This window comes from Lepidochelys olivacea (genome assembly GCF_965140295.1).
Source record: "Lepidochelys olivacea isolate rLepOli2 genome assembly, chromosome: 1".
Lineage (NCBI taxonomy): Eukaryota > Metazoa > Chordata > Testudines > Cheloniidae > Lepidochelys > Lepidochelys olivacea.
This window is the reverse complement of record NC_140411.1, coordinates 124,183,054-124,208,768: the sequence shown is the minus strand read 5'-3', so window position 1 is coordinate 124,208,768 and position 25,715 is coordinate 124,183,054. Positions and strand designations below refer to the sequence as shown.

Sequence of the window (25,715 nt, the reverse complement as noted above, 5' to 3'; positions counted from 1 at the left end):
AACAATACAGATATCAAACAAGATTCAGGAAATGTTTTTCGACAAATAGATTTCTTACTAGTCATATTAATACAGAACTTTGAGTAATAATTCATTTAAACTACATTACATAACTGTATTTCCCGCACCCCTCAGAAGCAGTGCAAAGGCTTGGGGGTTACCAGGAGTAATGGAGGAGCTGCGGAAGAGGGAAGTAATTGCTAGGAAGGAGCCTGGGTGTGAACTTGGAGGGTTGTTGGCTAAGGGTGGGAGAAGTATGGAACAGGTTTTTTTTGGAGGGAGGGTGGGAGAGGCAGGGACTGTTAGGGAGTTGGGGAACCTGCCCCATGTAGACCCTGAATGACCCCTAGCCTCTCCCATTCAGTCAGGTGCATCTGCCCTGTCCCCAAGTGGTCCTGCACCCCGCAGCCCCATGTGGTTCTGCTCTCCCACTCAGCTTCCCCATCCCCATGTGGCCCTGCACACCCACTCCCATTCAGCCTCTCGGGACAGTTGGGTATCAGGGATAGGATGACAGTAGGGGTAGGTTACCTACATGTGGAGCAAGGGGAGCTAGTGAGGCTTGGCCTGGTCACTCTGTTCCTTGGCTTGCTCCTGGGTGCCATAGCAGCTACTCCAGCCCCTCTGGGTCCTGCTCTCACTTCCGTCCAGCAGCAATGGAGCATGGCTTGAGCTTGAACTTGCTGAAGAATAAACTGCAGGGATGGAAACATAGATCTGCCCCCACAATACTTCTATTGTGGGAATGCTATGCCCACCACCTTCCTCCCCCGGTTCTGCTATCCTGGGAGCAATGAAACGGGAAGACCAGAATAAAGGAGGTTGCAGTAACTATTACAGGAGATAACTGGTGCATGAACCTGCCCTTTGCCATAGGAACTGAAAGGAGGATATGGTAACTGCAACTATCTGAGCAGATGGTGTAAGGAGTAGAGGGAAGAGAAGTGAAGAGAGGATTTAGGACAGAGTCTTGTAAGACATTGCCAGAGAGGGAAGGAGAAGTAACTACCAGAGAAGATGCTGAAAGAGTGACCTGAGAGGTAAAAAGAAAACCAGCAGGATGTAGAGCTTCAGAAGCAAGGGCAGGAAAGAGAGAGAGAGGGTCCTGCAACAGGGATTTACAGAAAATTCAAAGATAATGAGGATGGAGAAGAGCCCCTGAGGCTGTGCCAGGCAGAGATCTATGTACACACTGCTGAAAGCAGATTCAAAAGAGTGAAGATAGCAAAATGATTTGGAGGAGATCCAGTGGGCAATTAGAGGGGAAGGTAGGCCAGCTGTTATATATGACTCATTCAAGGAGCTAAGGAGTGGAGAATAGAGTTGGTTGGAATGTTTTCACCGAAATATGCTGTTTTGCTGAGGCTGGAGTAGTTTGTAGAGATGCAGATGTTTCCATGAAACTTCTGTTAGGAAAGTTTTTGGATGAGAGTGAATGTGTGTGTCTGTGTGTATAGCTGGGTGGTTAGGATCCTGGCCTGAGAGGTAGGAAACCTAGGTTTGAGTTCCTGATTTGGAGTGAAAAACTCTGCTCCGAATCAGGCAGAACAGGGACTTTAACCTGGGTCTCTCACATCACAGGAAAATACCACCCATCCACAGTCAGCTACGTTTTTGTTCCACTGCAAAACAAATGTCAGACATCGCAGTGAAATGGAATTGTTCTCCTCCTGTCAGTTATAGTGGAGAATGAGATGGGGATGGGGCAGTAAGTTGCAAAAGCAGAAAGAAGTCAAGGGTGTTTTATTTGCTTTCAGAATAAGGCTGTGTCTACACTACAGGTGTGACGGTGGCCCAGCTGTGGCGCCACAGCTGTTCTGCTGTAGTGTAGACCCTTGCTACAATCACAGAAGAGGTTTCCTGTTGCTATAATAAATCCGTCCCGTCAAGAGGCTAGCGCTGATGAAATAATTCTTGTTGACCTAGCGATGTCTATACCAGAGCTTATATTGGCTTAACCCTGTCTATCAGGGCTGTGAATTTTTCACACCCATGAATCATAGAAGCATAGAAGATTAGGGTTGGAAGGGACCTCAGAAGCTCATCTAGTCCAGTCCCCTGGTCAAAGCAGGACCAACCCCAACTAAATCATCCCAGCCAGGGCTTTGTCAAGCCGAGCCTTAAAAACCTCTAAGGATGGAGATTCCACTAGGTAACCCATTCCAGTGTGACGTAGCTAGGTTGACATATTTTTTAGGTGTAGAGGAGGCCTAAACAGATTTAAAATAGTCTTCAGTAACGTCTTGTCTTTTGTTACAGATTGTTCACAGAACCCTAGCGGCAATGTTGGGCTCCTTGGCAGCTCTAGCTGCATTAGCTGTGGTTGGTGAGGTAAGTTGCAACATTTCAAGTATTCAGTTTATTACTGTGTATTGTATCATAAATCCCCACATACTTATCCCTGTGAAAATGGTCCCATGGTGCAGCAGCCTTTATGGGACTTAAAATGCTGCAAGAACAGTATTTGTGTACTCTGTGAATTCCTGTTCTTGGGGCCATGAAAGAGAGATGCAGGCTTGGCTCCAGATGGGAAAAAAGCGAGCAAGGCCAACTTAATGGTATGATATTCTGATTTTGCAGGAACTTGAATGCAACCATTTTCATCTTAATTCAGATTTACTCTAATACTGTGTGATGTAAATGGACCTAGGTGAGGCCTAGTTTAACCTTCAGTTTTCTTAGGTTCTTCAAACTCTTAATTTTTCTTGTTTATGTAAGGTCTATAGTAATAGTGCTGGAGATAGCACTTTTGCTAAGGGATGATCTTTTACTCCATCAGTCTATGCAAATCCCATAGTTCCCCATTTTTTACCAGTAATAATCCCTTATATCTTCAAAAGTACTGAGAGAATGAAGGTTTGGCTGGAAGTATGAGTGATGTAAGAGACCATATAGGCCATTAGGTTACTGAACGCATCCAGAATATACAGAAGATTAGAGGAGTTTGGCCATCTCTATCCCCCCAGAGGAGGGGGTCCTGTGGAGTCATCTCCTACTGATTCCATGTTTTTCATATTCTTGGAAGGATCTGTTCCTGTGGTTCAGTGACGTATATTGCCACTAAGAGTTAGTGCTTCCCAGATTAAAAAAAAAGGTCAACCTGCCTATCCCTCAACTCTGATTGGACCATATTATTGGGCTATGAAGCTTGTAACATCTGATTGGCTTGGAAGCTCTCCAGGGTGGTGATGTTGAATGGAGCAAAGTAGAATCACAACCTTAAAGGTCTAGGTGCCCCCAAGAAGGTGTGATCCTTCCTGGGCCATCACAACACCAAGAAGGGCTGCCTCTCCTCCTTCCAGGAAGGAGGAGACCATGACAACATCTGACCAGCCAAGTGCCCAAGGAAGCCCACCAGCTAATGAAAGATACTGAGACCAGAGATGACGTCACCTGGTCCCTGTTCTGCAGTCTTGATGCTGATGCTCCAAAGATCAGCAAGCTAAAGAATCAATTTTTTTCCTCTAAGGCTATGTCTACACTAGCAGTTTTGTCAGTAAAACTTTTGTCGGACAGGGCTGTGGAAAAAACACCTCCCGATTGACATAAGTTTCACCTACAAAAGTGCCGGTGTGGATAACACTATGTCATCTGGAGACACTCTTCCACCGACATAGCTACCACTGCTCGTTGGCATAGAACGGCTACATGGAGGACCTTCCAGTGGTGCAGCTGCAGCGGTACAGCTGTGCCGCTCTAAGGTCTGTAGTGTAGACATGGCCTAAGTAACGTTTTTCAGTTTTGTTCCCCTTTTTAATCTGCCTGGCAAGGATGCTTTTTCTCCAAACGTTTCAAAAGTATGAACAAGAGAACGTGTATGTGTATGTCAAAGAAATAGCGAGTGCTTATTCTAAATTTGAAGTAAATCCTAACTTAATTGCTTCATGTCCCATTGGGTTATAAAAGAGTTTCTGCCCCCAAAATGGAAATTATGGGTTGTTGATCACTTTGTGTCAGAGAGAGGGAGATTAGGTGAGGAAAGAGTTAACTGTAGAAAGACAAGGTGGAAGTCATTCAGTAAGTGGCAACTTTAAAGAAGTCTGGTAACTGGTTCAGGAGCTTAAAAGCAGACTATGACACCTTAAGTTTGTACAAGAATAGATCATGTGTTATATTAACTCCATGATTTAAGTCTTAACTGTTTTCATTCTATGATCTGGTCAGTTCTTGATTCCATTCCATTAGTCTCAATTTCTTGATTTATTAGTTCAATTCCAATTATAATTTTGATTTGACAATTGAGCTGTTCAATCCTTAAATAGTTTAGTAAAAGATGTAATAGTTTTAGTTAGAAGTTTACTTAATTTCAAGTTTGCTTTAATTAGTTTGTAATAAATCCCTTAAAACCATAAAGCTGTTTTTTTTCAAAATAGCAAGAAGAGATCACAGTACCCTCACCTGGGCAAAAAATTAATGTCGTAAAGTATACCAGAGCTCCTTGGCTCTGTCCGAAAACTGATATCTTTATCCCTCACATTTTTGTCATGTTCAGCTATATTAGGTTTCCCATAGAGCCTAAACAAACATATCTACTGATTATACTGCCTTGGGGACACCATAGATGATAACACTCCCTCAGGGGGATAAATATTTTTATCTTCTTCCAGGCTCCTTAATTGACAATTAGCAAAAGTACCGTATATGACTTAGTAGTTCTTTCACTCTTTGCACTTATCCTTGTGACTACTTTTCTCTGAATTCCCTCCCAATTTGTCCACAGGTGAAACTGAATTGTCCTATTCTGTTAGCAGAAAGTAAAGTGAAGTGAAGTCTATAAACCAGTTTTCATTTATTTCTGTACAAGAGAAACAAACAAACTAAAAACCAAATGTAGGTGCTAGATAATGAGCCATTCAGACTGTCAGCATTTTCCAGAGATAATAGAAAAGAACCCCCTTTGGGTACATTGCAGAAACACTAATTAATTTGTATCACAGCTTATTTAAATAGTGCACTAATTAAGTGGAATTTTCAGTTCCATAACTAATCACTAGTTAGGTGATCCATAGGATTAACTGATAATTTTATTGTTTGATTTGCAGAGACCAAGCATGGTCAAAGTGGTGGAGTGGATTGATTATGAAACTCTGGCGCTGTTGTTTGGAATGGTAATTAAAATGTAACTTTTGCTCTAAAAGTGCTGGAATAATTGTAGTTGATGTCTAGCCATTTCTTTTTATTTGTTAACATCCTTTTAACTGAGAGTTGCTATGTTGAAAATTTGGCTTCTTTTGAGTGTTTAAAAACTGGAGGCACTCAAAAACTTGGAGAAAATGAGGCACTTTGGAAAATGTTGGTCTCTGTTTCTTCCCCTCATAAAATGGAGTGGTAACTAAAACTGTATAAATAACTGATTTTTTGATTTGCTGAGTCAAGATGGAATAACATTTCTTTTATTGGACCAACTTCTGTTGGTGCGAGAGACAAACTTTTGAGCTTGCACAGAACTCTTCTTCAGGTCAGAAGAAGATCAGAGTTCTTCTTCACGGCATTTTTTGGTTTGCTGGCAGCTCTGAAAAATTGAAAAAAAATGATTTGATCCAAAATGAATAGGAAAATCGCACAAAAATATTGGTGAATTTGTCCCCAGAATGAGCATTTTAAAGGACAAGAGCTGGAGGAGGAGTTCTCCTAATATCCTTTAGCCCAGAGTTTAGGGCGCTCACCTTGGATTTTAGAGACACAGGTTCAATTCCCCTCTCTGCCTGATGTGAATAGGGTTTTGAAATTGGGTGTTCCACATTGCAGGAGAACACCCTAGCTCCTGAAAAACATTTGTGTCTTTGTGAGAAAGTCACAAATATTTTTGGATCAACCAAAACTGCATTTTGGGGCAAATAAACTATTAATCCATTTTTTTTTGCCCATCTCTAGTGATAATACACCTCCCATTGAAAGGATTTTTGAGATCTATAAGTGAAAAAGCCTGCATACGTGCCAAGTGTTATCACTAAGACAAGATGGGTAATACATTTAATTGGGCCAACTTCTGTTGGTGAAAGAGACAAACTTTGGAAAGCGTTATCACTCTCATTCCACTTGTTTATTTTATTTACACTAAACCTTCCTCAAACATACTTGATTAGAGAAAGTGATTTCCTTTGTCCTAATCAGTGTTCTGTTGTGAGCCTGAATGAGCAATTGGACAAAAGCATATACCTGGCTAGACTATAATAATATATCAATTATTTGTCCACCTCTACTCCTGTTAATCTATGTTGTCCCTTTTTGACTGAAATATGCTAAGGTATCATAAATAGACAAAATCCAGTGCCATCTACATCTGTTGCCATCTATGAATTTTAATGACTTCCTGCATCCAAAAAGACTGGGGGACCAGGCAATCTCCCAGAAATATGGAAAAATTTAAATAATCTTAGGGAGTTGATGTCTTCTAGACTCTATAGAGCATTGCTGAAGAAAACAATTGTAAACTAATGACCACTTTTGATTAGCGAGAAGGGCAGAGATATTTGTAATGTGTGGTGCCTACCAAGTAATTAGGAGTGAAATTCACACCTCTAGGGAGGCCTGCACAAGGTCTATGCACCCCTGTCATTCTGAATAGGACCACGGCCCTACTGCACAGATGTAAATTTTACCATAAATGCCAGTAATAGAAATCTGACTTCTGATGCGTGGCACCCTGATTTATGGCTGATGTCCTCTCCAAAAACAGGATCAAAATTGTGGCAGAGATGCAGGACTCCTGGTTAAAGCAACAAACCAAACCATTCACTTTTTTATGTAAATAATTCCATCCTTATTTCTTTCTTTTTCTGTAGATGCTTTTAGTGGCCATATTTTCAGAAACTGGATTTTTTGATTACTGTGCAGTAAAGGTAGGTTTATTGTGACATCTTGCATTTAAATTCTTTAGAATACTGTATTTATATTACTGCAGCACTCTTACATATTTATTGAACTAATAAAACTGCTGTTTAGTCAAAACTATTAGACTAAATGCTACATTTAAAAACATTTATGTAAGGACAATTTACATTTGTCATACTACAAAGTATAGTGGTCAATTTTTAATTTTTTAAGAAGCTAAGTGTTGAGAAAGCATTTTAAGAAATGATATTTTTATAAGTTAAGGCCACAGACCCTGATTCAGTAGGGTACTTAAGCACATGCATAATTTTAAGCATGTGAGTAGCCCCATTAGGGTGACCAGATGTCCTGATTTTATAGGGACAGTCACTATATTTGGGGCTTTGTCTTATATAGGCACCTGTTACCTCCCATCCCTTGTCCCAATTTTTCACACTTGCTATCCGATCACCCTAAGTCCCATTGACCTTCTATTGACTGTGTGCAATGGAGCTGGGCTACATGCATACTCGACCGTGTCCAGTCCAGAGGACAGAAGAGAGGAGGTGGGGTTGGGCCACTGAGTTTATGTTTATATATGATTAACGGCCACAGACCTTTGTGTAAGGGTTGAACCAAAGACTCAGCTGTTATTCTATGTGAACAGAATGGGAGCATGGGGTGCACAGCCCATGGGTTGGGAGAATAAATTCAGTACTCAGTCATCCCATACATAATTTCCTGTGTAAAGCTTGTTTACTTAGATTGTATTCAAGGGAGTGAATTTCCATATGAATATTAAAGCAGGAATGCAGGATTTGAAGTTAAAGCAAGAGAAAACAGGAAACCTGGATTCTCTTCCTGGTTCTGCCACAGATTCCCTGTGTACCTTTAGCAAATCACTTACTCTTTCTGTACCTATTTCCTCATCTGTAAAACAGAAATATTTTCCTACCTCCCTAGAGTAGTTTGTAGCTAAATTAATTAATGTTTGAAAAGCATACTGAAATCCTTGGATGGCAGGCCCTAAAGAGGTGACTAGTATAAAAAATATCAGGGGGTAGCCGTGTTAGTCTGTAACCACAAAAATTTCACTCCATGCATCTGAAGAAGTGGGTTTTTTACCCACGAAAGCTTATGCCCAAATAAATCTGTTAGTCTTTAAGGTGCCACCAGACTCCTAGTATAACAAATGTTCCCCAGACATTGTTGCACCGTCTTTTATAAAGTTGTTCATTGGTCATTTCTGATAATGAAACTGATATGTTCCATGCCTTTATGCCATTGCTATTTGTTTGGTTTTATTAGGCTTACCAACTGTCTAGAGGCAGAGTGTGGGCCATGATTATCATTCTGTGTCTTATTGCTGCAATTCTTTCTGCATTTTTGGACAACGTTACCACAATGCTTCTCTTTACTCCAGTAACCATAAGGTATTTTATGTTTTGCCTTTGGCGTTAGTTGGTGTGTGTCAAAATCATATTTGAGATGTTTGTTCAGCAGTTTGAATGGACCCCAAATGCTCTGACTGTAATTAGTATCTAGAGCTACAACTTTTAAAGAGTTCAGCTTCCATATCTTCATGTGTCAGTTGTGAGCACAAGTCCAAGTACTTATAGATTTAACTATCTCTGCAATTAAGTAGGTACAGATGCAAGTACTCTGAGTTGTGCCCACATTTTAATTGTAATTGCAAATTGCACAACCCATTTAATTCTGGGCTCAAATTGCTCTTGCAAACAGGGGTGCTGGAATTTTTGAAAAAAATAACCCAAACCCAAAACCTCTGTTCCTTCATGTACAGACTACTGTTTATGTACAATTTTGCCTCCTAATGGATGATTTAAAGAAATTATAATCCCTGCTAATACTACTGGCAATTATTCTGTACTGAAGAAACCTTTTTGGAATAGAAGACTCTGAATTCTATTCTTCTTGATCTCCATGAAGTGGATACAATCCCAGGTTAATTTCATATTTCTAGATTAATCATAATTTGTTTATTAAAACAGTGACTTTAGTTACAGTAGCTTTCTGGAAACTGCATGTGATTTGTAATTACATTTAGCCCATGTGATTATAAATCACTCTTTGGCCTGGATTTAACCTACATTCAACCTAGTAAATCCAGTTAATCCAGTTTAGTTTAAAAAAAAAAAAACTGGTGTGGGGAAGATGGTTTTAAATATGGTATTGGGTGGTGTAACACTTGCAGTCCTTATCATATTCAAGTGTATAGAATTGTATGAAGATGTGCGGCCCATTAAAATGTAGTTTACAGCAGAAAAGGTCTGTTTTGCAAGTGGAATTTATTACAGGCTGGGAAACAGCTGGTGAATGAAAGCTCTATTTGTTTGCTGTATGATTATATTTTAAACATCATATCACTTTTACTCAAACAGTATTTTTATCACTTACAGTAGGTAAAAATGAGATGGTTAAACAAGCTTCTCCAATTATGTTGCAGAATATTTGGAATTAAATAAAATGGAATTGGTAATGGATTGAAATCCTAAAAGTCTACACGTTCTGAACCATTGTTTACATATAATACTAGAGTAGCATTTATTCTGTTTTATACTAATCCTATATCCAGTGTTATAAAATTGTAACATCAGCATATGAGAGAATCTTTTATTTGAATTACTATCAGTTGTACTTCTAAACTAGAAAAATCACAATAATTTCTACTCTAATGGTTATTCTAAAAATATAAGGTTATTATGTATGTGTATATTTCTGAAAATCTCATGCTACGGGTCATTCTTTTTATCCCATTGTTGTTCTCCTTAGTCCTTACCTATAATTTCCAAGTGCTATTTTACACTGTTATTACCATGGAGATGAAGCTAACAGAGAAGTCTACTGATTCCATGACAATAAGGATTCAGACTTTTATCAGTGAGGCATAAAATGTGATGTTCTGTTCTTGTCACATTTTGTGGTAAATTGTTTTTAGAAATAATTCAATAAATAACCTTCTTTAGCTATAACTTATTTTAAAACATATTTTGAATGTCAAGACACTTTGATTTGCAATGTTTTACAAAATTGTCTGTTTATATGGGAAATTGAAAATCTTGGATAAGTGAACTATAACGGTTTAATCCTACAGTTCAGGTAAACATTTTTTAATGATCCCTCGCAGCTTCGCTTTTATAGACTACAGTAAGCATTCTTTTTGCAAAGTTTATCTATGCCGCATCAAGAAAAAACAGTAAAGGAGCACTAAAGTTGTACAGCTATGCACTCAGAAGTCAAGGAATGACTTGTGCAACGGCATTTCAATGAATTATAGAATCATAGGACTGGAAGGGACCTCAAGAGGTCCTCTAGTCCAGTCCCCTGCACTCATGGCAGGACTAAGTATTGTCTAAACCATTCCTGAAAGGTGTTTATCTAACCTGCTCTTAACAGTCTCCAATGATGGAGATTGCACAACCTCCCTAGGTAATTTATTCCAGTGCTTAACCAGCCTGACAGCTCGGAAGTTTTTCCTCATGTCCAACCTAAACCTCCCTTGCTGCAATTTAAACCCATTGCTTCTTGTCCTATCCTCAGAGGTTAAGGAGAACAATTTTTCTCCCCACTCCTCGTAACAACCTTTTATGTACTTGAAAATTGTTATCGTGTCCCCTCTGTCTTCTCGTCTCCAGACTAAATAAACCCAGTTTTTTCAATCTTCCCCTCATAGGTCACGGTTTTTATCCCTTTAATCGTTTTTTTGCTCTCCTTTGGACTCTTTCCAGTTTGTCCTTGAAGTGTGGCATGCAGAGCTGGACACTATACTCCAGTTGAGGCCTAATCAGCGCAGAAGAATTACTTCTCATGTCTTGCTTACAACACTCCTGCTAATACATCACAGAATGATGTTTGCTTTTTTTTGCAACAGTGTTACACTGTTCACTCATATTTAGCTTGTGATCCACTATTACTTCCCAGATCCTTTTCTGCAGTACTCCTTCCTAAGCAGTCATTTCCCATTTTGAATGATTGTTTCTTCCTATGTGGAGTACTTTGCATTTGTCCTTAATTAATTTCATCCCATTTACTTTATACAATTTCTCCAGTTTGTCCAGATCATTTTGAATTTTAATCCTATCCTCAAAAGCACTTGCAACCCCTTTCATGTTGGTATCGTGTGCAAACTTCATAAGTCTGTTCTTTATGTCATTAAGTAATTGATGAAGATATTGAACAGAACTGGACCCAGAACTGATCCCTGTGGGACCCCACTCGATCTGTCCTTTCAGCCTGACTGTAAACCACTCATAACTACTCTCTGGGAATGGTTTTCCAACAAGTTATGCACCCACCTTATAGTAGCTACATCTAAGTTGTATTTCCCTAGTTTGTTCATGAGACAGTATCAAAAGCCTTACTAAAGTCAAGATATACCACATCTACTGCTTCCCCCCCTCTCTACAAGGCTTGTTACCCTGTCAAAGAAAGCTAATGAGTTGGTTTGACACGATTTGTTCTTGACAAATCCATGCTGTCTGTTACTTATCATCTTATTATCTTCTAGGTGTCTGCAAACTGATCGCTTAGTTATTGGATGTCCTGAATATCTTTGGGAATCAGTATTCCTAAATATTTCATGTAAAAGAAATGCCATTGAAAGTCCCAATTTGAGAAAAGGCCTTTGTGGGCATATTGGTTAATTCCTAAGATTTCTGATTTACCCCCAATTAATTTTATATCCTGAGAGGAGTTCAACTTTATTAATAGTGGTTAGTAGGTTAGGAATGGTAGCCTTGGGCTTAGATATAAATACGGCATTCACATAGAGAGTAATTTTGTGCTTGGTTTGGACCACCCTGATACCATGAATATGTTGATTTACTCTGATGGCAACAGTCAAAGTTTCTAGAGCTAAATCAAACAGAAGAAGTGAAAGGGGGCAGCCTTGCCTCATACCTCGCTGAAATGGAAATGGGGTGGAAATAATACTATTAGTAACTACCCTAAAAGTTGGGTTAGAGTATAAAACCTTAATCCAAGCAATACATTCTTTATCAAACCCAAATTTTGCTAACACATGCAAAAGATAGTCGCAGGCTATGCGGTCAAAAGCCTTTTTGGCATTTGAAGAAATGCCAGCTAAGGGTTCCTCAGACTCTCTCAAAGCAGCAATAATATCAATCAGTTGATGCAAATTATCTGAGCCAGGTCTATTATGAAGGAAACGCACCTGATTTATGTGTAAACTTTAGCTAAAATCTGAGTGTCACAATTGATTAAAGAAACTGGCCTGTAATTACTACATAGTTCAAGGTCTTCCCCAGGTTTAGGAATAACTGAAACTGCAGCTTCTCTTCCAGTAGGCAGGAGAGGTTGCTCTTTCTTGGCCTCACTGAACATATTCAAAAATATAGGTATTAAAGTTTCAGAGAACTTTTTGTGAAATTCAGTCGAGATCTGATCTGCACCAGGAGTCTTTCCAACCTTCATTTCTTTTATAGCCTGAGCCAGTTCCATGATTTCTAGAGGAGCATCTAATAGTTCCTTCTGCGAGTCAGAGAGCGGTGGCAGAGACAATCCAATAAAACTGTTATCTAGGGCATCTTTACTGATTCGCTCTTCAGCTAAACATATTTTTAAATAAAACTGTTGACATTGTTTATTAATATTGGAATGTACTGTATATAATTTGTTACTACTATTGTGAATAACAGCAATCGTATTTCTGTTAGTCTTTTCCTTAAGTCTGCATGCAGCAGCTTGCCATCTCTCTCAACAGATTCCCAGTAGCTTTGCTTCAGACAGAATAAGGCAAACTCAGCCTGTTGGGACAGAAGTTTGTTGATTTCATATTTTAGATTAATGAAGATTCTGAGTTTCTGGGGCGGAGGCAGGAAGCATAGTGTACCGTGGAGCCCTTAATTTCCTTCACCACAGTATAAACTCTGTGTTCTCTCCATTTTGTTTTGAAGATGGTCTAAGAGATGATACAGCCTCTGATGAAGGCTTTAAAGCACAGGCGATGTGTGTGTGGGGGCACACGGGGTCACATGACCCCCAGATTTCCACTGGGCTGAGCACGGCTGAAGGGATGTGCCTGGGAAAGGCACCCGCAGGGAGCCCCGCCAAGTGGTGCCCAGAGTAGGGAAGTAAGACTGGGCTGGCAGCGCAGATCCCTGCCTGTGAGGATTCGGGGAAACCTGCTGAGTCTCATTCCTTCCTTGCTGGCAGCTGCAGTTACCTACTTGTATGTGTCTGGACTAGCCTGCCTGGGATGTGCAGAAGAGCTCAGGGAATCAGCTGGGGCAATGGAGAGAGAGGCAGTGGGGCCTGGGGAGCTGAACTGGGTGTGGGAGGCTGGGGAGAGGAAGCAGGGGCCAGTGGAAGTAAATTGATGATAACCCTTTAACTCTTCAATCTCAATGAGAGAGAGAAAAAATTAAAGGAACTAACATATCAGTATCAAGTAGCACCCATCAACTTGTTTGGAACAGCCATATCAGATCTGAGAGAGCAATACATAAATTCCATAAGATCAGATCCTGGCATACATGTCCCTTCTTGTGACGGAGGAGTCTGTAGATTTTTTGAGATAGTTTTCTGCCTTCTGAGGGGAACTGAATAATGCTATCTTCTTGCCATTCTTAATATGGAGTGTTGCCAGGTATTTAATAATATACTTCAAGGACATCCGCCTAGCCAATTGTTTCACTTTAACAGCTACCCTCACTGCAACCACATCATGGGCATAATCTTGAAAGAGCAGTATTTTAATTGCTGGTTCTCCCCATAACATCTCCTTTTTTAATCTGGATTTCTTCAGTATAAGCTCCCTAGTGGTTAACTTCTAGAACTTCACAATCAATGTTCTAGGCCAATCTTCTGGAGCTGGCTTGGGGGCAAGGGCCCGGTGTGCTCACTCTATATCAAAACAAAAATCTACTGGCAGATCCAACAACGTGGCAGTTTAGGGACAAATTCAGAGGATTTACCTTTCTCAATTCCCTCAGGCATACCCACAATCTTGATGTTACATCATTGTGAGTGGCTTTCCAGATCAATTAGCTTGGTCTTAATAGTCTTGATATCATTACAATTCTTCAGAACCTGTAATTAGTAGTTCTTTGAAATCATCTTCCACTTCAGAAGTTCTGTCTTCAGCTTCTCCCATCAAGCTGGATAGAGCATGCACTCTGAATCTCAGTCATGTTGATCTGCAGGGTGGAAACTGTAGATTTAATTTCAATGGTATCTGCAGCCACCTGTTGTAGTGCAGCCACCAGCTGTGTTCGAGCTCAGACACCATTTTGTCTGTACAAGTGCGTGAGGCAGATTTCCTCCGTCTTTGTGGATCTGGAGAGGATGAAGCAGAGCTAGAGGGCATCTTGTGGGTTTCAGTAGTCAGGCCCAATATTCCTTGAGGTTGGAGGGGCGGTGGGTTAGGCGATGATGTTTGGGGATACCCCATGGGTGCTTCAGAGCTCAAGCAATCTGAATCCCCTTGGGTCACAGTGCCCTCTGGTATCACCCAGACACAAATTTTTAACACTAAGGGTAATTCTGTATCTCTTAGGCACTTAGATTGCTTATGGGGAGGGAAGTACTATTATCCCTATTTTAAAGATGGGGAACAGGCGCACAGAGATTGTTACTTGCCCATGGTCACATGGGATGTCTGAGGTAGAGCAGGGAACTGAACCTGGTCTCCAAAGTCCCAGGCTAGCACCATAACCACTGGACCATCCTTCCTCTCTTCCTCTAATTCACCGCTGGAACAACTTATCTCACGTGATCCATTTTCTGTCATTTGAACTCTTTGCATCAAAATAGGAGGTCTTTCTGAAAAAAGATACTGTAGTTTATGGGCACAGTCACTTGTTAAAATTCTGTGCTTGTATATTCAGGAGATCAGACTAGATGAGTATGATCTTAAAATCTGAGATTCACTTAAACAGAAACAGCTTTAAACACATGCTTAAATCCATCCCTATTCAGCAAATCATGTAAGCATGTGCTTAAATGCCTTTGAAATCAAAGGTATGTCTACAGTGAATTTGGGAGGTGTGATTCTGAGCTCAGGTGAACAGATTTGTGGTAGCTCAGCTTGAGCTAGAATTCTAAAAATAACAGCATGGATGTTGCAGTAAAGATGGTGGCTCAGGCTTGCTGCTCAAGCTTAAACCCATAGGACTGGGTGGACTTGAGTGGCTAACCTGACATGGCACCAGTGCCACAAAGTCCACCTTGTTATTTTTAGAGTATTACCTCAAGCTGAGCTGGCATGAGTCTGTCCACCTGTGCTGGGAATCACACCTCCCAGATGTGGTGATGCTGTACCCTGTGAGGCTTAAGGATGTGCTTAACATTAAGTTGTACCTAAGTGCTTTGCTGAATTGGGGCCTAAGACTTTGACGCAGGAAAGCATTTAAGCACATGCAAGTCCATCTCTGTTCAGTTATGCACTTAGACATATGCTTAACTTTAAGCACAAAATGGCTTAGCACATGCTTAAAGTCATGCAGGTGTTTAAGGGCTTTCCTGAATAAGGCCTTTAGTGAACAGACTGTGCAAAATGTACTGTGTACACACAGCATGATTTTAATGGACCATAGCTTGATAAACTCATTCTAATGTTCTGAGATACTTCTCACTGACAGCGATTTCTTTACAAATTGCTTAATATCTATAATCAGCTGTTCTGCAGCTAGTGAAGTTAAAAAAATGCATGCATGCATGCAGAAAGTGTATTTTCTACTTTCCTTGTACTAAAAAATTGCTGAAATGCTCCTGCTCAACCTTAAAAGAAATAGTTATGGGCAGAGACCACACTTGGCAAATTCTAGCCTGAAAATTAAATGTGTTAGAAAGTTATATAGCATGGGGAAGGGTTGTTAAAATGGGAAGGCTCATGTAACTTTAACTATAATTCAACTGTTGTAATGATTTGCTACTTTTAATATTGTTTTTAAAATATGTATTTTGAATGCAGTAGCCATTGCAGTATATTGTAAAATATAAGTATTAATTATGAAAGGTCAAGTTTTAACCTTTGTTCAACAGTTTGGAGTTTCTGACACAAGTGCTAAGTTTTATAAATCATTTAAGGTTTGAGGCAATTTAATCAAAGGTTAAGGAGCTGATTTCATTTTCTTATGTATGCCGCAGGTTATGCGAGGTACTTAATCTTGATCCTAGACATGTCCTGATTGCAGAAGTAATTTTCACAAATATTGGAGGGGCTGCCACAGCTGTCGGGGATCCACCAAATGTGATTATTGTTTCAAAACAGGAAGTGAGGAAGGCGGTATGTATTGTAATCCATTGTGTTACTAAAAATATGTGCAGATATGGGTTTATTCAGTAGTTTAGACCTTTTCCTCCCACAAACATACATATAAGAAAACAAAATACACCTATTCTCTTCTGCTATTTTATCGTTAGTGCTGTTGGGTAGAGCTGGGTGAATTTTTTCAAACTAGAAACGTGTCGAACAATGGCCTTATTTCAGAAACAATTTTGTCCCCTCCACATTTTTGTTGTAATCCAAAAAGGAACCCACCTGCCATTTTGGGGGTATTTTTTACCCATCCCCTTTTTCAGGGGCAAAATGGAAAAAGGAAGGAAGGGAAAAAAAGGGCAGAGGTAGGTGAGAAAATTGCTTGGGTTTTCAGTGAAGATTTCCCCCCAGAATTTCAAGTAAACAAACAAAGAAACAAATACCTTATAGAACAAAAGTGATTTTGAAATTTTTGAAACTTTTCACAAAAGAAGCTTTACTATATTTCAGTCAGCGCTGCTGTTGGATAGTGCAAACTATAAGACTGCTTTGCCTAGTGTAGGATCTAGCACAGAATTGCAAGCCTCAGGTGTGGTCAATTATTGTATACTTTTATTGAAGAGACAGAGAACAGGCGACTCCCCCCCACAGCTTAGGACTCAGCTTGCTGCTAGCCCCTACCCAGAGTACAATGGCTTCAGAGGTTTTAACTTCCAGCCCGAAGCTCCAGTATTAAGAATATGTGTTTCATTTTGCTGGCTAAGTGAGGTCAATGAGAAAAGTAATATGATCTATGGTGTACTGCACAGTAGGAGCTCCAGGCATTTGATCTTGGAACTTCTTTATTCACAGCCTCCCCTTGGCTGCAGATGCCTCTTCCTTCCTTTGAGGGTGTGTAGGGCCCCTGCTCTCAGGCTTTTAGATTCTGGGAAGAGCTGAGAGTCATGTGGTTCTTCTGTATTTCCCATTATATCTCCCTTTGTTGAGAAAGAGGAGCCCCACTGGCCTCCCACATTTGTTTTGTAAGTGGAGAGTCACAGCTCCTTAGCCCCCCTCATCGTGCTCTTTTCTAATGCTCTCTCCTTCCTCTTGGGAGGGGGAGAGATTACCTCTCTGCTCACTCTGATTACTACAGTCTTTTGGGAAGTGGGGAGACAGGTATATCCTCAGCATGCTCTCTCTCTCTCTCTCTCTCTCTGAGGAACTTGGTGTTTTGAAGCAACAGGAGAAGGGTCTTCTCTTCAGTGGCTGAGGCCCCCATTGGCCCTAGCCCTGTGATGATGCAGGTGTCTGTGTGGGTGGATTGGTTGTTAATGACATTCATAGTGTCTGCATCCATGGGATATAGTACTAGGCTAGCCCCCATGACTTACCCAAGCCCTCCACAGAGTAGTGTAGAGCCATATCGCTGGATGCAGACACTGTGAATGTCATTAACAACCACCGCACCCAGGCGGACTCCTACATCATCACAGGGCCAGAGTAATGTGGAGCTCAGAGAGGGATTCCAAACAATATGAAAGGAACTATCCCTTCCAGAGCTCCCTCGGGGTGGAGTGGTTCTGCCTACAGTAAGCGGCACTCTCTAGCCCATAGTTTATTTGGTAAAAAAAACCTCTAAAAATGTGTACATGATACTCTTTGCTGTGGCCAAGCCTTATAAATCCAGAATAACTTTGCAAACTTAAATAAAGAAATATCACATAGTATACTGCTTATAGTGTCAAAATAAACATTGCAGAGTAGAGAGGGAATTGTTACATAAAGCTCTAACTTTAAATTGGTTGTGTATAGCTCTTAATTATCAATTATGTCAATGTTGCTATACCTATAAGGTCTGTTCTAATTAACTGGAGTGTTCTTAAGGAGGATAACAGTGTACATTTTGAGAAACATCTTTCAAAGCCATAGTATTTAATAGATGAAGTTTATCTTCAAAAACATCTGAAATGTATTAGTAGAAAATCACAGTCTAGTCATTAACAACTTCGGCCTGTAATGTTCCTGGTATTCATTGGGTGGTGACTTTAGGAGTTAAATTACACATTTGCACATGTGCAACTATTCAGGCCATCTACTATAAATGAGAGTAATTTGTATCCGTCATGAACTGCATTTTCTCAAATATTCAGAAAGTCGATAAAAGTTTAACATTATAAATGAGGAAAATATTTAAGCAACCAAATCCAAGGACAATAATGTATTTTTTTTGGAGAGTATTTTGATAATTTTAGGAAGACCCAGGTTTCTAAATGCCTACTGTATGTGATATCTTAGCAAATTCTGCATTAATGACTCCAGCTTAAACAAAAATATTGAAAAACTATTCAAACAGTTTAACTTTTTGGATTGTTTTTAAATCTATATCATATTCGTGAAATTAAGACTTAGGGTAAATTAATGACGGCAATCCTGCAAAGCCTGATGGGAGTAATTCTTATCCCTTTTTGTAGTCTCTCAGCAGTCATAATTACTTATGTGAGTCAGGTTTATAGGATCAAGCCCAAGAATCTGCCTAAAAAGTTTAGAACTTGTATACTATATTTGTACCAAGTAAATGTGTTATCTTTTAATAAGTATTTTAATATAAAAAATCCCCAAACATAGTAATTTAAGCCACTTTCATGTAATGTTACTGAAACTTTTAAAATTAATATTTTATTTCTATATTTTCCAAACAGCCCCTCCTTCTTCTGTCATCAGTAGCATAGACTCAGTGTTGTCACTGTAGAGACTTCCTTGATATTTTCAATGAAATTTCTCTATCTACCAGTTTTGCATTTCCTTTTGAGTCACTTCTGAGAGAATGATTAATGCCTCTATTGTCCAATCCACGGAGAGCTTACACAAGTACGCCCAGCATATTGTTGTTACTGTCTAAACAGTAACAATATTACAGCTTTGCAATAATTACTTTTTTCTCTCACGTGGAGATCGATTAGGAAACCTCTGAGATGTTTATGGCTAAGTTTTTATTTTATATATGTGCAAATGGTACACGAAAGTGAGAAACTCTCAGAATCCTCCATGCCACTGAGACTGTGAAAATACAGGCTCTTTCTGAAGTGGGGTTGATTTCAGTGGAGCTGCTCACATTCTTAAAATTACATGTCTAAGTGCTTTCCTGCACCAGGACCACATGTGTTTGTAGCTTAAAGTGTGTGGATTTAGCAGGAAGCAGAGCTGTTTAATAGATTAAACATAGGGCCAGAAACTTGTGAGTTAGATTCCTGGCTATGCCAGTAAGGGCATATCTGTATGAAGAGTTAGTGCACAGCAGGGTGCAGTGCAAGGCACTCCAGCATGCCTTGCACTAACTGTCCGTGTGGACCCTTCTGCTGGGCACTAATGGTTCCCTAGGGTGCTTTCCATACTGCTGTAGGTCAGTGTGCACTGGGGAACTGTTAGTGCTCAGCAGCAGGGTTCACAGAGAGAGTTAGTGAGTGGCACGCTGGAGTGCTATAGATTTACACGCCAGCTTGCTGCGCACTAACTTGCTTCTTTGATGCATGATGTTAACAGGAAGGGAATTAAAGTGGAAAAGAATGGAAGGGAGGGGATCCAGCACAAAAAATTTCCCCTTCCATAGAGCTGAGAATCCATTGCCTGGCGCCTTGTGCAGCCATTTCAAAGTGGGCATATAACGCTAGAATTCTGATCTGGTAGCATTTTGTACTCACTCTGCACAGGTATGAATGACTACACAAGGAGCAAGGGAATAGAGGGTTGGATCCTATGTATATGTGACAGTGGAGGACACAAACAGGAAACAGAGAGAGGCCTTAAGGAAAGGTTGGGCAACAAAAATTCTCAGCATCTCCTAATGAGTTTATCAATCTATTAAATATATGACAAGATCCCTTATTGTGGCCATATATCTTTCTTATTTTGTGACCAAAAACAGGATAACATTATTAAATTAGTTCTAGAAAACAGGACATTTTTAATACTTTGAAAAAACTCAGTTCATTTTTATCTCATTTGTCTGTCTCAGTTCATATGGTGTACTCATCACTGTAGTAGTATTTGAGACTATAGAACTTTCATAACGATGCATAACTTTATTATACAAAATGTATAGGTGTAGGGTCATCACAAAACTTTCATTCTTTGAATTCAAAAGATATTTACTGTGATGCACTATTAGTTGGTTATAGGTTATGATAAAGTTAGCATCTGCGGTTTATGAATAAAACTTACTTGTAAACCTGCAGCATTTATGACTGAAGCTTTGTATTAGACTATAAAAGTATTTCAAGCCATACAGATAGTAAAATAGTGGACCATAAATTAAGGTGGCCACGTAATTCAGAAGAATGTTTTTGCAGAGTTATTGTATAATAGTTCTATAAAACTTCCCATTGCTTTACAAAATTTAGGATCTTTCCCTTATTTGCACCTTTGCAGTGGTTTCTTCTCAGAAAAATCTGAGTGATTGTGTGAACGCCAGGCTGCTTAGTGCTGATGTCATAAGCTATTTCTTCTCTCACGTTCAGGAGAAGCTATGGATCTTCATCATTGTCTAATTTAAATATTGTCTTCACTTAAATACGTTCAGTCATTGTCTCTCCTCTTGCGCATGGGAACAAGGACTTCTTGTGATGCTAGGAACAGTGTAGAATTCAGTCTCTTGGAATTAGATGGGAGAGAGATCCAAAGCAGAGCTACACGCAACAGCTTTCTTTTTAGGCTTTGAAGTGGTTTTATGTTAATATTCAATGACACAGCAAAAATATTTGACACCAAGACTTTAACATCATATCATTCTGGTTATTAACTTACATTTTCCAGTTCAAGTCAAGCCTGTTTTAGTAGCCAATATTTTTTCCAAAATTTATGGTCACATAGAGATTAATTGTTAACTCTATTAGAAAGAGGGGATTCCATGCTGTCATATGGCAGATGGCACTGGTTCTTCGAACACTAACAGCTATTGAGTTAGTGACTGTTAAAATCAGACCAGTTACAGAGAGGGAAATAGAGGAAGGTAAGATGGTATTCAGAATTGTGTGTTTTAGGTCCAACGTCATGTGAATCGCGAGCCACAGAAAATGAATGTTACCTTCTGCAGTCCATGTAGCTATCAAACTGTGTTGGCGCACATATTTTGTAGACAGAGTTAAATGTGTAGATGTGGTTAATAACTTTGAAAATGACTACAATCAGCTAATACAATCTTAGGTCTATTAAAGATGTTAAACAGGGTCACACTAGTGTTAGATGACACTAGTTTAAAATGTGTTAGATGACACTAGTTTAATCACGGCCTCTTGGGCATGGCCATGGAGACTTTATTTTGGTTGTTTCTTGTTGCTCTTGAAATATAAAATAAGGCCATTCTCAGTGAAAGTACAGTATTTGGTTGCTCCTTTTGTAAGGAAAAAAACAAACTATACGTTTTTAACGATATCTGGCAATTATTTCTGCTCTTGGTCATTCAAAAGATATGTTTTGGCATTGGTCCAAGGCTTAAGTCCTGGATGGTCATATTTAAGTGTAATTTTCTCTCTCTGCCTTAAAACTGCAGACTTGTTCTCAGAAAATTTTATGTGCAAAGAAGTAAATTTCACACCTCCGTAAGCAGTCAGAAGAAAACATACCAGATAACATGAAGATAGTAATATATTATTTCAGGAAAATAGTGTGTTCCTGTATTTCAGTATGAAATAGAAACACTTGTAGAAATTTGTGCTTAAATACAAGAACAGATGCCCATCTGCTTTCAGTTTTGGAGTCTCAGACAATAGAATCTGTAGGCTGTAATCTCCCCAAAACAAAGCCTTAAGGATGCCTTTTCCATCTGGGAAGGTTGGGATATTTCGCAGAATCAGTGAGGCCCCAAGTAAAGGATATTTGCAGCACCACATAGCATTTGCCTGACACGCTGAAACCTCCTAGATGAAAATTATTTCTAGTCTCCTTTGTGCAAGTCAAAGCTATTTGAGCCAACTGTGCGAGAATAATCTTTATGAAAATTCATGAAACCTTTGTAGTGTTCAGTAGACACATTAACCATTTAAATTGTGTTCAGAGATAAAAATAATAAAAATGTTAGAAGATAATTTTTCACTGACTTGTATGCCAAATATAATTATTTAGTTGAGTAAGTGGTCTATATAGGGCTGAATCATGGCCCTGGCTATATAGAAGTGCAGGGGAGTAAGGGGATGTGATGTGCGAGGTATGTGACTGGTAGAGGATGTAGGCTCCATAGGGGTGCTACATCCCCTTCCCATACACAGGGATGGGGAGGTGATGGAGAGTGGGTGGAGCCTTGAAACTACCCCCCTTTGCCCCCATTGGTGCAGCTATGTTACCATCTTGGGTTGCAGCGAGTAAACCCTTAATGCAACATATTCCCTCCACAGAGCAGCACAGGGATTTAGTGGGAGTTTGTGACTCCCTATGTCACAATCCCCTCCTTGGGTTGCTCCAGGGGCAGTGCAAGAATGCATTACCCCTATGTTGTGTTCTGAGGCAAAATCCAGACCAATGAAGGGTTGTTATCACTTGTCCTGTAATCCCAAGTGCTTTAAATGCTCTGTTGCTGCAGCTCCCCTGTGGGAGCCTGGACTGCTCACAGTCAGCAACAAGCATGCATTCTCTGTCTGTATGCTGTGCAACGCTCATCTAGCACTCTGACATTAGCAGTTTCCCTCCTGTAGCAACACAGTTACTCCCTGGTTTCCATTCGCTTTGATTATACCTGGTGAAATGACCTTAATATACCCCCAGTCCCAATTTTCCCAAAACGCGTGCCCTGCAATGTCCAGCCCTTTCCTGAAACATTCAGAGGAATAATAAGGTTGGTTTGCTCCTCTAAAGAGGCAAAATGCACAGTTTATCAGTGTAACTGAAGTAAACGGTCACTTCAATTCAAACACAGCACTTAGATTAAAAGTAAAACAAGTTTATTTAATTACAATGATGTAGGTTTTAAGTGAAATCAAGTATAAGGGATAAAGACTGAAATGGTTACAAACAAATAAAACTCAAAAATGTTTTCGAATGCTATGACTTTAACAAGCTACTGTCTAGGTATCAGGTAAGATTCTTACCACACACTTCTTCCAGCAAGATGACTGACCACCCCTCTCTCTAGTCAGGATCTCTCCTCAAGGTTCCTTTTGCATCTTAGGTGAAAGATAATTTGGGGTTCTTTGCCCCTCTCTTTCATAGTTCAGTGAACCTTTTAAATGGACTCTTCTGAAGGGTACCCCACAAAGTAAAGTTCATTCGAGCTGTGAGGAAGGAGACTGGGAGTCTGGTGGTGAAGGCAACCCCGTGCTGCTTTCTTCCTCCACTGGTGTTTGCTTTAATGCAAATTGATCTGTTCCTGTCCCCTCCAATGCAAATGAATGGCCACTTGACATGTGATTGCCAGTAGATTCCGATGACACCTGTCTGGAAGCGTCAACTCATCCAGGGAGAAACCTGTTTACTCACTCCACAGACTTGTCTGGTAAACACATTTTAGTCCCACACATCCTTCACATTTGTATGTTCCCATGGCTTTTACTGTACATACAAACACACAAGATTATTAATGATCAGTGTGTTATTACTTTTTCAATGATACCTTACCTCAGGGGTTCTCAACCTTTTTCTTTCTGAGGCCCCCCCAATGTGTTATTTAAAATCTCAGTGACCCACCTGTGCCACAACAATGGTTTTTATGCATATAAAAGCCAGGAACGGTGTTGGGGAGTAGTAATCGGGGCAATTACCCACGTCCCCCAACCATATGGGGTCCTGCAAAGCTAAGTGCTCAGACTTCAGCCTCAGCCCCGGGTAGTAGGGCTCGGGGCCCTGGGCTTCAGCCCCATGTGGTGGGGCTTTGCCTTTCTGCCCTAGGTCCCAGCAACTCTAATACTGGCCCTGCTTGGCAGACCCCCTGAAACAAGCTTGCGGCCCCCCAGCAGCCCCTGGATCACTTGTTGAGAACCATTGCCTTGCGTGACCCATATCAGATATAATTTATGACATTAATGAATACACTGAACTGATCAGGCCAGCTGAAAATATCTACTAGATCTCAGGGGGCCCCTTTCTCTCTGGCACTGGGATGTTCTTAGATTACACCCTAACAGAGTTTTGTTGCCTGCAATTCCTCCCACCCATCTTCCTTCTGCTTATATCTTCAGGGAGGAGGTAGTAGTCCTCTTCCTAAGATATTCAGAGAATGTCAGCTGACTGCTGGGCAAATCTTGCTAAATTTAAACTCGCTTGTTTTTTCTGATATTACTTGGCATGGCTGCTGCACACCCAGACCTGAAAAGCATCCACAGTGTTGAAGGGAGCTTGGAGCATCAGACTTTATGCTAAGTATGAAGAAGATAGCAACAGAAACTAACCAGTGGGGCTGTGTGTTGAATTGCCTGTCCTCTTCTCAAAAGAGTTAAAGAATAAGCAGGGTTGATGGGGGAAAGTTTTGGAGCTGAACAAACCCCTGAAATTCAGCCCAATTTCTGAAACACTCTGCGCAGCTTGAGTAGCAGCTGGGATGGAATACCAAGAAGAAGCAAATAATTTTCCTCTGGTGATATTGTGCACAAATCCTTACTCCTGAGACTTTTTTGTGTCAACTCTTGTGCCCTTGTACCTAGTCTTGAATTTCAAAGAGTATAAATTGACACTATCCCTTCAAAATAAGTATCTGTATGTACAGCGCCAACTCAATTCAATCTCTTTCAGTTGTCAATCAAACTTGAGAGCGGCTTATCAACTTCAGCATTTTATTTTTTCGCTGATTGCTACGCTTTCCTTTTTCACGTAGGAATTTAATTTTGGGGGTTTCATATAGAGGTATTTCTTGTACTGTGTTTTTCTGTTGAGACATTTCTGCATTGTTACAATTGATAACAAAACTTTTCAGCACTGGTGCAGAGATCCAAGACCTAGAGATGTAAGAAACTTTGTAAATCGAAGTCTAAGGCCTGGTCTTTGAGCTACCATATTCTTTATCTTTGCCAGGTTCCCATAACACATGACTCTGGTCTAATCCAATCATCAGAAATAAAGGTGTTTTCTGTGCTTTTTAGGTCCCCCTTTCTCCTTGTCATTTCAAAAGTAGCAAATAATCGAAGTGCCTTTAACTCTGACTATCTCTATTGAGAACTCCTATCAACAGGATCCACCTTAGTGCTATCTTTCTTTCCACTGAGATAGATAAATTGCTGTCAGCACTATGAAAAGTCTTAAGTGCATCACATTCTGAGAGTCAGTTGAAAACTGAAAGAATTGGACTTATTTCAGTAGCTCTTGGTTATATTCTGATCATCTCTCCTGTTTTACTCCTCATCCAACTGTGTCCCAGTCATTGTATTATCCTGGGAATGAGGCTTTTTGGTTTGTGCAGCCTCAAAGTTCTTACAATTCAATCCCAGTCATACTCCTTCATCTCTTCAGATTATATAGGAATCCTGCAAACCTTCTAGATTAGACTGTGTAGAAACAATTACTGCTTCTTCATATCTCTCGAATCATGGTTCATGTGGCAGCATTTTCTGTCTTCTTTTGTGGTCCATATCTTTAAAGAAAGAGGCCCTTATGCAAACATTTGGGTAGTTAGGCCCATTTTCATGCAAAATGTCTGTTATTATGTAAATATATGCAGGACAGTATGTCTGTTTTTGTGAGCGGATGTTGAAAGATCTGGCCC

General features: G+C 40.0%; 1 protein-coding gene across 1 annotated transcript in view; it reads left to right on the top strand.

Annotated features, from left to right (window-relative positions):
* The window catches only part of OCA2 (OCA2 melanosomal transmembrane protein), a 307,809-nt gene that overhangs the window by 111,954 nt on the left and 170,140 nt on the right, over positions 1-25,715 (top strand). The window contains exons 10-14 of the mRNA XM_084637780.1: positions 2,260-2,331; positions 5,043-5,108; positions 6,786-6,842; positions 8,122-8,246; positions 15,943-16,081. Coding sequence (XP_084493906.1) covers positions 2,260-2,331; positions 5,043-5,108; positions 6,786-6,842; positions 8,122-8,246; positions 15,943-16,081 — 459 coding nt within the window. The remainder of the gene's footprint in view (positions 1-2,259; positions 2,332-5,042; positions 5,109-6,785; positions 6,843-8,121; positions 8,247-15,942; positions 16,082-25,715) is intronic.